This window comes from Lissotriton vulgaris, chromosome 8 (genome assembly GCF_964263255.1).
Source record: "Lissotriton vulgaris chromosome 8, aLisVul1.2, whole genome shotgun sequence".
Lineage (NCBI taxonomy): Eukaryota > Metazoa > Chordata > Amphibia > Caudata > Salamandridae > Lissotriton > Lissotriton vulgaris.
In genome coordinates, this window is record NC_141696.1 from 56,354,013 (window position 1) to 56,368,193 (window position 14,181).

Genomic DNA, 14,181 nt, shown 5'->3' on the forward strand with positions numbered 1-14,181 from the left:
GTTTGCCGCAGCACATGTTTGATTTTGGCCATCTTCCTGGACGGCAGACTGAGAGTCGAGTTCACCGAATCCACCACGAAGCCCAAGAACACCATTCTCTGGGCGGGCGTGAAAACCGACTTCTCCTTGTTGACAATAAACCCCAGACCCTGCAACAGGGAGACCGTCTGGGACAGATGAGCGGCCAACCTGCTCGGGTCCTGGCCCAGCAGCAAAATGTCGTCGAGATAGACGATCAACCGAATCCCCTGACTCCGCAGGGTTTCTATGGCCGGGTGCAAAATTTTGGTAAAGCACCAAGGGGCCGAGGAAAGACCGAACGGAAGGGCCTTGAACTCGAAAACCATGCCTTTCCAGCAAAACTGGAGGAAACGGCGATGCGGAGGGTAAATGGGAACCACCAAATACGCATCTTTGAGGTCCAGGCGGACCATCCAATCGTTCGGGAGCAAAACGTCTCTCAACAGATGGATGCCCTCCATCTTGAAGTGGTTGTACACTACCCAGCCATTGAACTCCGTGAGGTTGATGACTGGCCGTCTGCCCCCGTCCACCTTTTCCATAAGAAAAATATTGCTCAGGAAACCCCCAGGGTGACGCGTTGTTCGACAAATAGCCCCTTTGCGCAGCAGCGCCGAGACTTCTTCGTCGATCAACAGCACGTCTGGCTGAGAAAAAGTTATGGGCCGAGGGGGCTGTAACTGGCACGGTTGATCGTAAAACTCTATGCGGAACCCCCGCACGGTCTGAAGGACCCATGCGTCCGTCGTAATAGCCGCCCATGCCTGTGGGAAACATGCCAACCTCCCCCCAATAACAACTTGATCCGCAGGGATCACACTCACCGTGGGAACTGTTGCTGCCGGAGTCATTCCGGAAGTTTCCGCGTCCTCGGAAACGCTGACCTCTTGTTGGGTAGAAGTTGTTGTAGTTCGCAGAGGAGTTGTAGTTTCCTCTGCCGGAGCCATGCCCTTTATTGGGTTGTTGCTGACCGCCACGGCCGGTCGTGAGGCCCCTGCCACGACCAGCCCCTCGGGAAAAACGCTGGTGGAAGACCCGCTTGATGGTTGACTGGGCCTTGTCCAGGGAAGTGAAGGTGGAGACAAACTTTCCCAGCTCCTTTATGAATGGCTCCCCAAAGAGACCCCCTTGCGCAACAGCGCCAGCCTCCGAGGAGGCCAAATCACCAAACTTGGGGTCCAGTTTGATCAGAAGCGACCGACGCCGTTCGGTCGAGAGGGCGCAGTTAGCGTTCCCTAGGAATATAACGGCCCGCTGCGCCCAATTGGACTACACCTCCGGGCATATGGCGTTGCCCGACACCTTGGCTTCCTCGGCCATATCCAGGATCTTGGTGAGGGGGCCAATGGTGTCCAATAGCTTGTCCTGACAGGAGCGCCAAGAACGGTCGATCCCCTTACGGGGGTCCTTCACAAACTTCGCCATGAAGGTGGCCATCTTTCCATCCAGTTCCGGCGTCATAGCCACCTTTCCATCTAAAGTCGGGCGGGGGCATTCACCCCTCAAGCAACTGCGCGCCTCCTTCTCCAAGGGCTTGCGGAGGCGGCCCGCCACAAACTGCGCTACCTTGTCCCCAGGCGCCCAAGCAGCTGACCGTGGGTGCATGATTTCATCCGGGTCGAGCATGCCCGAAGTGTCCTTGGGCAACTCCATCGAGTTAGTTGCCGGTCGCCACGACCGCACGGAGTCCTCGTCGTCGTCATCTGTATCCGCGGGGGAAATACCTCCCGGGGAGGCAGGCACCTCATCCGCCGGCATCGAAGGGACCTGAGGCGGGAGCGCTGCGGGGGCAGGCCCGGTCGCCTTAGCCAGCAAAGCGTCTCGTAGGCGCTCGAAGGCGTCCTTGTCCACGCCTTGCGCACCACTGGGACCCGCGTCCCTACATGGCTTCTTGGCAGCCGGGGGCTGGCTAGGATCGTTGGCGGGCATCCCCGCGAGGCCCGGCGCCAACTTGGCGCACTCTTCAACAATGCGGGCCGATAGCCTGTCCTCCATAGGCCCTACGATTTCCTGCACGCAACGGTAAATCGACTGATCCACAGCCGCATAGAATTCGTCGTCTTGGAGGTACTGGTGTGACTCCTCCTCCTCGACGTAATACCCCTCAGCCATGGCGTCCACAACGCAGCAAAGAAAAAATAGGTATCTGAGGGTTCTGATGGCGTAGATAACTGCCATGTATTGGCCAACCGGAGGTTAGCAAGGTTTTGTAAGCCGGCGGAACCAGGCAGTCACGAAGGCAGCACCAGCCTTCTCAGCGCGCCGACCCTCTCTCCAGAGACCGGGTCGCACCGCCTCCCAGCGCGCTTGAGCGGGTAACACCCCAGCGGAAGCTGATGTAGGAAAGGTGCTCAAAATCGCCCGCAGGCGTCAACGTGGCACAACCACCAGTACAGACCCCAACGGGGCGTTCAAGCACAGGACAGTACAACCCAAGAGGGCGTCAGGGTTAGGCGGCAGCAGGGCTCCGGCGAAGTCGTCCCCCCAGCGCGGCTCCAATCAGCGAGACGGAAGCCGCGCGAGGGCAGGCGAGACGCTACGGCGCCCTCTAGCGGTGATATCAACACCGCGGAACACACGGGGACATCGCGTAAGGGGCGAAGGCGTCCCCGCGATGGAAGGGGCTCTGGAAGAGAAAACCCCACAGAACCCCCAAAGCAATAAGCAAGAATCTATGCAAATAGAATATCAAACAGGCAAGAAAACAAAAACCCCATCAGACACAAAATTGTGAAAGAGAGGGAGAATAGCACTTAACTGGCTGCGAAGCAGCGAAGAAAGAGGAGGAGTTCACAAGATGGACGCCTTATATTGGGATTTATGGACACTAAGAAAGGACTGCCTAATGTTGGTCTCATGGGACTTGTAGTTATAAAAGTGTTATTATGATGTTTTTCTGATATTCCTGTGTTTGGAATACAAATTTTTTTTCAAGTTTTGATGCTTTTCTGGCTGCTGTGTGGTGTTATGTGAATAAACAGCGAAGAGAGAAAAGCATAATCCGAAGCCTCCGGTCCTGACATAGAATTACATGTGCAAATTACTCACAACTGTGAGTTACCTCTGTGAATAGCCCCATCTATGTTCAGCCAAAACAATGTTTTAACTCCCAACTATTAATTAGCTATAGGTTCTTCAACAGGACAAATAGTTGGCAATATCCTCTAACGATGTAAACAAGTAACTTGGCACAGCAAAGTGTAGCAGTAAACATTCACGGTTGGTTTTCATTGCTGAATCCCTTCAATTTAAGTGTGGCTTCAGAGTTGCAAAATTAAATTATTTATAGTTAAATTCTCCATAGGGATCAAAGCTGCACTGTGTCTGACTGACAGGATGCCACAGGCTTGTGTTGTCGTGTCAGTCAGGAGCAGCACAATTTTGAGTACTAAAAAAGCTGAGAACCAGTGGCATACTGTCAATCAGAAGCAAAACTTGCCTCTCCTCTTGATGTTAATAAATTCCATGCTTAGTGAATCTGAGGGAAGCATTATTGTTTACAATTGTAAGAGCACCCAGTTTCCTTGGAATAAAAGATTACACCTTGTTGTTGCAGTACTTTCTGTCAAGTACATGTACAGTATATGACTGGAGTGTGATGGTATAAAATACTTTAAAACACAACAGCATCTTCGAGGATGAAGTCCACTTTTACAAGAAGGGCTTAGTAAAAACTATCCTAGAAGATTGCCATTCTTTCTTTTTTTTTAAACCCAAACTTTATTGAGTACTGCGGATGTTTGAGGTATAGTCATACAATTGATTATACATTTTTGTACCTTTTTTATGACATGCTGTTTAGATTCGCAATCATGTACGCCATGTACTTTATATGTTACATTACTAATGTAGTACCATGTATGCAAACAATACATTGACATGAATATGATCGATTTATAGGACTTTAAACTGTATCATTGTGCTTAGTGTCATAGTTAGTAGTACCCGTAAGTCGCCTCCCAACATATACCCACCCCAGACACTAACCCTTTAACAAAGAAAACGGTTTCCGCTACAGTATCATCATACCTTGAAAGGTGACTTGTATCATGTGGCAGTCATGGCTGAAATCATGGGGGTAGCGGAGGGGAAAGCGCGGGGAAAGGGAGGAGGAAGCGGAAAGGAGGAGGGGGAGAGATGACGAGGACACTCCCCATAAACCAGGTTATCATACAGGTAGTAATCAAGTGTCACCATCACAGTCCTCCCTTGTAGTCTGAGAGCCCTCCGACCCCTCCACAGTGTCTGCCTTTAAAAGTTCTATCAGTTGTGCCCAGTACAGGGATATTGGACGTTTTCTCAGCCCCCTATACTCTTCGTGCTGCAGCACCTCCCTCTCCGCTACAGAGAGAACTTCCTCCCTCCATTTGCCTTCATGAGGTGCTGCGCGGAATTTCCAGCGCTATGTAATCAATCTCTTTGCAAGCATCAGGGCTAATCCTGCAAAACAGCGTAGTAGCTTTGCCTTCTTAGGGAGCGGGAAAAGGCCCAGGAGACCGGCCTCTATTGTGTCCAAAGGTGTGTGCGCCATTAGTGATTATAGACTATGAGTAACCTCCGACCAGAACCCCCCAAACACAGGACAGGACCATAACATATGAAGAACATCCGCATCCTGGGCTGGACATCTTGGGCACCCGAAGATGCGGTAGGGTACACCTTCCGTAGTGTCAAGAAGATTGCCATTCTTAATATGTTATGAAAAGAACATATCTATGACACCAATAGTCCATTAATCGTACTGCATAATTTGTCATCTTAATATCAATTAAAGATTACATGAGCTTTCACAAAATAGAAACATGCCATTACATTTCATGTCTAGAATTATAATCACATATGGACTTTAAGTATAACCATTGACTTAATATATGCAGTATTCATATGATACGGACCAGGTACCGGGCTGTGTAACAGAGAAGATATACGTAATTTAGGGATGAGAAAAAATCATCTATAAAACAGGGTAAAATACGTTAATACGTTTTATATTGACCACAGTATATGGAGGTGGAGCACATTAACATGAGTCACACTTTGCAATTGCATTGCACACATTGTAACATGATGGTGAGGCAAGCGAAACATGTCCCGCAAAACATAAATAGACTAGACAAGGACGTAAACAAGCAGTGCAAATGCTTAGCATTACGTGAAATATTGCAACAAGAGGAAGAGGCATGCCACTGGATATCTAGACAGGATGCTGACCCATTGAGAGCCACCAAACCATGGATGCTTTGCTTTTAAATTCTACCCAGGTTGTTAAGTAATATGCCTGACGCGCAGGAGTCATCTTCTGGAATAAAAGAGTGCAGGGATTGAGGGATCCTGGAGACTGACTTCACCTATCATATACCAGAGTTTCAAATTTACCGGGCTCGTCGGATAAGAAGGAATTAATCTGCTTTAAAGATGACTTTAAGTGAGAAGCTACGGAGTGAAGCAGTGCGCCAACACTAAACTTATCTCTATATTCTTCAGTATTTTAAGTGGATTTGGTCAAAAGAAACAAGGTATATGAAAAAGTTAAGAAAACAATGAGTTGGGAAAATGCAGTTCGCTGTTAACCACTAGAGGAGATTACTCGTAAAGACCATAAAACTGAAAATGTAGGGAAAGAACATTGTCGCTCCTTTTTTATTGGTACCTTTGGAAATATGTGAAAATTAAAAGATCCACATCTAACTATTCATATAACATTTAATCTTTGAATATTACAAACAACCTTGTATTTGCATGTCCCATTATTTGTATGCAAATTGACTCCTACAATAGTTCAATAATGCTATTTGCATTATTTGACCAATGAAACTCAAACTCCTGCTGAGTAAAATGAACTCCTGAGGAGGTGGTAAAGTAGTGCTGCTCACATACCTTCCTGGCACACTGAGACACTGTAGGGATGTCAGTGTTAATGGTCTCCAGAACCTTCACCACTTTCCCAAGCTCTTCCAGTATGAGTGTCGTCCTGCGGCGACACTCCGAAGTCAGTAGAGACAGAATATCCTCGGTTATGGACACCAAAAGAGGCACTATGAGAAAAGAGACCGAAAACACACCATCAGAAAACATCAGAAACCCTAAAGAATACTTCCATTCGTGGTTAGTCCATTCACAAACAGCCTAGAACAGAGGAATTGGCACTGGTTAGGAATTACTCGCTCAAGTATTTTCATTCATCCATCACTTTCTCCTCATTTTAGTGTCTCTCACTGGGTTGAAGGGTATACCTGCATGTGGGCTCTCACTAGGGTTGGAATTATAGCAAACTGCTAGTCTTCAAAACAATAACACCAGGTCTATATTACACTGAGATTAAAAGACCCATCCCTCTCCAAAAGGATTTGAGCGAAAGTTCCTCTCCAATTCTCCCAGACACATTTAAAAAAACAAAAAGAGAAAACAATTCATTTTAAAGCACAATTTCCAAACACATTGGTTAACAAGCCTTCGGTTTAAGGTCATGTCTGAGGGGATATAGTAACAATGAAAGAGGTGGTATGCACGCCGTGTTTCACACAATGTAGTCCGTTTTTCTGTGGTCCATTTTCAACTAACTTTGCGGATTGCGTGCGGAACTGGGCTGTGCTAAGCCCTGAATGCGCTTTAATTATTACAAACCTGTGGGGAGTGCGTTAATATGAGAAGCTTCCAAAATACAGCACGTTACATATGTGGATTGGACAAATGAGATGAAGAAACTTTGACAAACATTATGAACATTATTTGATGAATTCTGAGCTAAGTTAAATGGATAATAACAGGTTGGATCTGGTATCCAGTAATCGCAGTGAGACTAGGAGTCGAGTGTGCAGCGCGCGCTCCCCACATGTTTGATGGGATAAAGCGCCATACTTAATGGTCTGGTATGACACCCAAGAGCGTTACCTCTCAGCAGCATATCAAAAAATTAAAATTATTGTCTGCTCACCAAGGACTCCTCTGGTAGCACCAGGGCTTGCGTTGCCTTTGGATTAAAGCATGATGTCACATGTAGTGCAATAACCATGTGTTGCGGACATTGTAAATGTTGACAAAGTAGTAGCTCTAGATATACTGATAGAAACATTTGCAGCAGGGACTGACCCTTTTATGGAGAAGTCAGATTTACTTTTGACTGATCCTCTTCAGTAACATCACAGAGGAAATGAAGACTTATGGAATAGAATGCTACTCATACAAATTACCTGTGGATCTGAAGGGTTGGCTACATAAGTTTGATCCATTACTTACGTGCTGCACCAGCTGAGGAATGGCACCACCCACTTCAATTTGCAGCACGATAACATCATTTTCTGCAATATCGGCCATCTAGAGTCCTCCGGATGGTGACATCCTAGACATCTGAATACGCAGAGTCTTGGCTTACTACTGAGCTGGTCCTGGCGCCATTGCAACCGTACTATAATTCTTAAAGACCTGCTAGTGTCTCATCCACCTCATAGCAGCTCAAGGTTGGTAGCTCTAATCATCCTTCAGGTTTAGGAACTTTGAATGTAGCCTCCTCTCACTGAGGGAGGTAATCCTCTTATCCAATATTTGTTATCCTCTTCAGTAAGGCAGTTTGACTAGAAAATTGCTGAATGTGACTAATATTTAAAATCGCGATTTTAATCTTTAGGTATCATGTGACTTAATAGGTCTATTAGTCAGAAATGTCCCAAATCTTACAAAAATAGGAAACTGAATATTAAATTAATTAAAATCACAAGAAGAAAACGTATAATACGTGTCATGACTCAGTGAAAATGTTTGATGACCTATACCAAGTATAGTAGGCTAAGTGATTATTGCAGTTTGTTTTAGGAAACAACTATTTCTAAAGGTAAAATTGCTTTATTCATATAGGTATACAATTTAAACCATGAAGTAATAATGAAGAAGCTTGTGTTTTTTCAGAGTACATCAAATTCAACTGCAAACCCCTCTTAGGTCTGATAATTTGGCAGAAACACTATTTATGACATATATTTATCGCTGAATTTGTGCAAGATGTACTGTTTATTTGCAACATCTGTTTTGTATCTTTGCATTTTGCTGAGTGTGCCCTTTCCTATTGCGATTATCTTTCTCTAAATTACTTTCTCTGTTCCCCTCCTGTTCTCTCCCTCTCCTTCTCTGTGTATAGTCATGCTCACGTGTGTGTGTGAAAGTGTGTGTGTGTGTGTATGTATGCATCTGTATATCTCAGTAACATACCAATGTCATCATTGATGCAGCTGCATATCACTGACAGCATTCTGTTCGGTGTGAGGAAGGACGTCCTCACATTCTTCACTCTTCTTATCCAGAACTGTAGTTGGTTTATGCGTTCCTCATATTGCCTGGATGCCCAGCCGTGCATGGCTTCTTTCTGCGCACAACTCCACGAGTGAGCGAAGATGTGGATCTCAGTCAGCCAGGCATGGTTCAAGCAAAACTCCTGGATATCTCTGAGCGAGTCCTGGAGGAAGAAACAACTCAGGGTGAAGGAGAACTTTAAGACAGATGCATTCCACACTTAACTGTGAATATATGAACCACTGACTGAAGATAGGTGGATGCAGAGTAAGCAGATCATAAACAGTTGTTGCTATAATCTTAAAAAGTGGTGAGTGTTTATCATAAATTCTCAATTCCTGTCTTATTCCTGGCGTCTCATGACACAACTTTGTGAAGGATTGTGAAAAAAATAAACAATCTATGGGAGAACTTAACATTAGACGGTTACATTACAGAGTTTACAATAATACAATGGTGGAAGGGCTCTCACCGCAAGAAAAGTGGTCAGAGTAGAATAAGCTTGCTGGATTTTTGCATCGGAATGTAGATGTTGCTTCAGGTCTTGCAATGAATGCGACAAGTAGTGTTTCTTCATCCTGTGACCTACAACAGTCAGGCCACCGATCCGGGAGAAATCAAACTTATGAATAAGACGCGGCTGTGGTCCGAGAAGCACCTTGCCGAAAAGTTCAGTCTGATACCCAGTGTAGAACTGTGGATCCAAGACATCAGCAAGTTCGTCCTGATGTGCAGGAACTGTGGATACACATACATTCAGTTTACAGCTATTAAACCTTCTCCGGTAAAAGACAGTCTTTTTGTTTTTAACCAACTATTTACACTTGATATACTCATGATGATGCATCATGTCATATGAAGTACAGTCCATTTTTTCCACAGACATGATAGCAAAGGTGTTATGGTTTAGTGCTAGGAGGGAAGAGATATTCTACAATGACATAGGCGTAGGGGAGGCGCTTTTAGGTATTTTAACTATTCATAAAGTAATTCAGGAGCAGAGCACTAGCCCTGTGATAAACTTCTTAAATGAGTTCCAGCCTTAAGCTTAAACACAAACTGATTCCCAGATGTGATAGGTGTGGAGCAGAGAAACAGGTTTTCTTGACAAGAACCTTGAACACCAACAGTCTCCCTTTTGGATATCTATTTTGGAAATTACTTTCATCATTGTCAAATTCTGCTTTATCTTGCTTCAACCTTTGATACTTTGACCACTCTAGGCTGCCAGAACAATCAGAGATTATGGTGATGGGTCAGAGGTAGAAAAGACATGCTTGTCATCCTTCCTCGTAAATAAGAAACCATTAGAGGGTCGTATATTGGAACAATGCTGTATGGGTTTTGAAAGGTTTCCATCTATTCCTTTTGCTATTTAATGTTCACTGAGGTACTTGATTTAAATTCGAAATACGCTCAATTTAGAAGCTAAACAGCTTTCTAGTTATCGGACGGTGATTTTTGGCATCATCTGATCACCGCGTCCATCCTACTTCACTGCGTACTTCGGCGTCATATGATTCCGTGTCAGTCCTCCTTCACTGTGATCATATACCAATGGTATTTGATCACAGTGCCAAAAAACTGTCCGATAACTGGAAAGCTGTTTAGCTTCCAGATTGATTGTATTCCGAATTTAAATCAAGTACCTCACTTCAAAATAATACATTTATACTATGCAAATAAAACCCTGATTGATCGGATTGACGTTTCTTTACCAACACCTTTATCTACGAGCACATAAGCATTCACAGTGTCATAAAAGCAAGTAAATAGGATTGAAAGTTATCCACATAATCCTAAAAACAGGCTGCATATTACCTCACCTTACTATTTATTAGGATATGACACAGAAAATGGCTGTTTTTAATCATTAGGAGGAATTAGATATTTTTAGTTGTCCTGAGGAAGGTGGCTGTAACCCAGTAGTCCACAGAAACGGGTTGACACTTACAATTCTTAGATTTGTGGAACCGAGTGTTGGATATTAAAGGAATTCTTAATACTATGCACTGTGTGTTTACCCCTACAAATTAACCCTTGTCAATGACATATGTATATGTCTTTATATGTTTCTCTTTCCCCATTTGTGATAAACTTTGTTCTTATTTGTTTCCAACTGATTTTTATGGATGTATTTTATTAGGATGTATGAGTTATTTTAAATTAAATTTTGACAATAGTAATGAGCATTAATTGTTGTGTGGCTTCCATTAATGACTGGTTTAGAGATCGGTGTGACTGATGTATGATGTATGATCTCCAAGAGAATTTTCTTTTGATAATTGAATCATATTTGTAACCCTGTCTCATGGTGTAGTGGGGTCCCTCTCGTCTTTTGGTTGCCTGGGTGTCTGTACCATTTCATCCCAGACTAGAACTCTCTATTTCTATTGACCCTTTATAGCACGGTATGTGTAATATTGTGCTTTCGAGATCTGCCCAAAAGTCAGTCTCCCTATTCCATCATCTGACGCTGGTAGATGCATTCCATGTCATCACTCTGAATCTTTAAGTAAGTGCCTATTGTATGGTATTTTTTTCCTGCTTCTAAGTCACAGTGTCAGGCCCTAAAGACATTCAACAAATTGGGGGTCTTATCAATTCTTCAGCTATATAACTTCACCCCTTTACACGGAAATAGCGTAACTTATCCATACCATGTGGTATAATCCTGCTTCTATTTCCTCGTATTTAGGGAAAACATTGGTTGTACTTATGTATATTTTACCCCTGCTCAGATGTTATGTAAACCATCAATTAACCAGTTAGTTGATGTTGCAAGATTTCTTACAAGACATTGTTTGATTCAGGGTTGTATATGTGAAATCTGGTTATTCTTGAACCTAAAAGTTTGCTCCACAATTTTGTAAATTGTCTAGGGTAACAGCTCTACAGCAAACTTCTTCTACCTAATTTGTTTCCGAACTGGTTCACCTTGTGAGCTATTAGCACATGGGTATAATTTCTGGTTTATATGGATGTGCTGGAGTTAGATTTGAAGATAAACTGAGATACATAAATTGATAATGTCCATGCAGTGTCTAAGGCAATGAACGTCAACGGTTGATTGCACTGCAAAACATATCCATGTGTCATCGGATCCTGGGATCGGTGATTTCGTATTTAACTAGTCGGACCTCCAAAAGCTAAACATACAGATGGACATTAATTAGGGGAAAGATGGAACAGCATGGGATTTATCTGACAGGCAGTAGAAATGATATGAATAATCCAGTTTGTGTGTATTGTTGTTTGCCTGCAACAAATGAAATAAAGCAACTAAGGTTCTAGAGATGTCAATATTGGTGGAAAATGTGTCAAGTAGGACTTTATGATGGAGGTGTCAAAGGTCACAAAGAAATCAAGGAGCACCGAGGCCAGGACTCACCCTGCCCCATGATTTTCAGGGTGCCATCAACCACCTGAACAGTGGCAGATTCCCTGCTATAATCAGGCTGGGAACCAGATAGATGGGCCTGTAGAAGGCTGTAACTGACATGTAGTCTTGGAGCAGCAAGTCTGCTGCACTTTCAAATGAAGATTGTTGGAGCCTCCGTAAACAAATTTGAGCAGCACGAAGATCCGGATAGTTTTGAAGGTGCATGGGAATCTTCCAATGTGAATGATGCTCTGAAGATGTGTAGGCAAAGAGCGAGAGATCAGGAGAGAGAGAGAGATCAGGAGAGAGAGAGAGAGAGAGAGAGAGAGAGAGAGAGAGAGAGAGAGAGAGAGAGAGAGAGAGAGAAAATATAAAGAAGAGAATTGTCTGAGATGAAAAACGTGCAGCAATGTGTTTCTCATGGGTTTATTGTGGAGGGGGACAGGGAAGTTTACAGTGAAAAGACAAGTGTCGTCAGCACTGGAGGTGGTAGTTGAGGGTGGAGAAGTCATCAATGAAAAATATGACTATGTGGGTAAGAGTGAGATGTTTTCTGAGAGGCGTTGGACTGAGGATGTTGGCAGAGTGGGAACAGTGACTAAAAGAGGGAATATGATGGTGAGGCCATCGCCACAAGTTTCTTGTGATTCAGGTTGGTTAATATGTTGAAGCTACTGGGATGACGTAATGGAAGATGGGGAAGGAAGTATTGAAAGGAGCAGGTGATGAGGAGGGAATGAAGGTCATGGTGAGCGATGCATTTACAAATGCAAGTGGAGTGTTTTTGTACAAAATGAGGGTTTATAAAGTAGAGAGAGGACTGGCCAATTTTTGCTGATGTAAATGAGACTAAATGGAGTGAGATTGAGAGGATAGTGGCTGTGATGGGTTTTTTAGGGGTTGGAGCACTCCACTAGGCATTGAGACTGTCTCTTTTGCACATAATGGCTTAACTTCGAGAGGCCAGGTTTTGGCCAACAATCCTTTACCGCCCTGACAAACTAAAACAGGTTCTCACCATTGGAGAGCCCTTTTACCACTTGGTTCTATCACTGCATGCTTCCATAACATTACCAGAACATCGGACAGGATCCTCCAGAAGTAGTGTGTACAAGAGCCACCCTTTTGTGTGCACCTGCTGTGATTACATAAAGATAAGATTGAGAATATCAAAGTGGAAGAATATAGGAAACTGGGATGCCAAAGCTGAGTGGGGCAGAGTACACCAATTTAAGATGGATGTTATGAGTGTAAGACCTAGAACTAAAATACAAAAGTGTCTTAAGCTCTATAGCATTCAACAGGGCAAGTTAGAGGGGAGCTCTAGAGAGGTATATTGAAGATGGGAGGGGTGAAGAGCAAGAGGGAAAACTCCATTTGTGGAAATGAAAAGCTTACATGTTTAGAACACAGTTTACAGTATAAAAGGTGAGCAAGTGGAGAGAATCAATGTGAGGGAATGAAGACTGTATGGGACCTCCTTGGCATATCCAAGTCTGGGAACGTATTAGGTGCACAGGGCAGACTGACATTTGCTGAACTTCAGCACCAATTTGAGCTTGCAGATTCCCAATACCATAAATAGATGCAGTTCAGACACAAGCTAGCTAAAGATCATGGTAGAGTCGCCATTGGAGTACAGGATACCAATGGCACATATAATACAGAGAAGCAACCTCACAGATATGAAAAACCTTATAAAATAACTGCCAAAAGCCTCTGGGTGAACTCAGGCACAGATGGGAGCAATAGAGGGTATTCTGGAGGAATCAGACTGTGGTGGAGGCATGTAAATACCTAAGGGAGGTTGGAATACGAGAAGGCTTCTGGCTGATGCAGCTCAAAATACTACACTGAGCACACTACACCAGGACCAGGTTCTTCAAGATGGTTATGTAATATAATGACAGAAGTCTGAGGGGGTGCCATCAGGTGGGGACATTACTACATACAATATTATGCACCTGCCCAAAGTTCAGATGGTTTTGAACAGAAATGAGCCGTTTACTCACAAACGCTATTTGGAGAGAGATAGATCTGGACATGCTGGTGGCACGTTTTGGAATATACGGGGCCAGACTTTGCCTAACTATACGCTGCTGTTTTGGAATGTCGCACTGATGATAGCCAGAAGAGACATTGTTAAACTCTGGAGGAGCATTAGGATCCACGTGGAGAGATACTGGGTCCAGAATAAGACAAATGTATGCAAGCAGAGGGAGCTATATATCAGGCACAAGGAAATTTGTGAAAATGTGTAATCTATTGCGAAGGATCCAATAACACGAGTAAGATCACTTTTAAATGAAAGGGAGGTGTGTGTGTTACTTTTCGTTGTATGGCTAGCATTACTAGAACCTTTCTACAGATAGAAATTACGTGATTGACTTCACGAATGCTAATATAAGTTTTAAGGTTGTAACTGAGCCCTATCCAATAACATTGCGTCGATGAGAACATTTAATTCCTGTGCTATTAGACCGGCGTACTCAAGA

General features: G+C 43.9%; 1 protein-coding gene across 1 annotated transcript in view; it reads right to left on the bottom strand.

Annotated features, from left to right (window-relative positions):
* The window catches only part of DNHD1 (dynein heavy chain domain 1), a 682,720-nt gene that overhangs the window by 495,051 nt on the left and 173,488 nt on the right, over nucleotides 1–14,181 (bottom strand). Inside the window, exons 11-13 of the mRNA XM_086933691.1 lie at nucleotides 8,777–9,042; nucleotides 8,224–8,467; nucleotides 5,899–6,056 (exon numbers count right to left, since the gene is read on the bottom strand). Coding sequence (XP_086789817.1) covers nucleotides 5,899–6,056; nucleotides 8,224–8,467; nucleotides 8,777–9,042 — 668 coding nt within the window. The remainder of the gene's footprint in view (nucleotides 1–5,898; nucleotides 6,057–8,223; nucleotides 8,468–8,776; nucleotides 9,043–14,181) is intronic.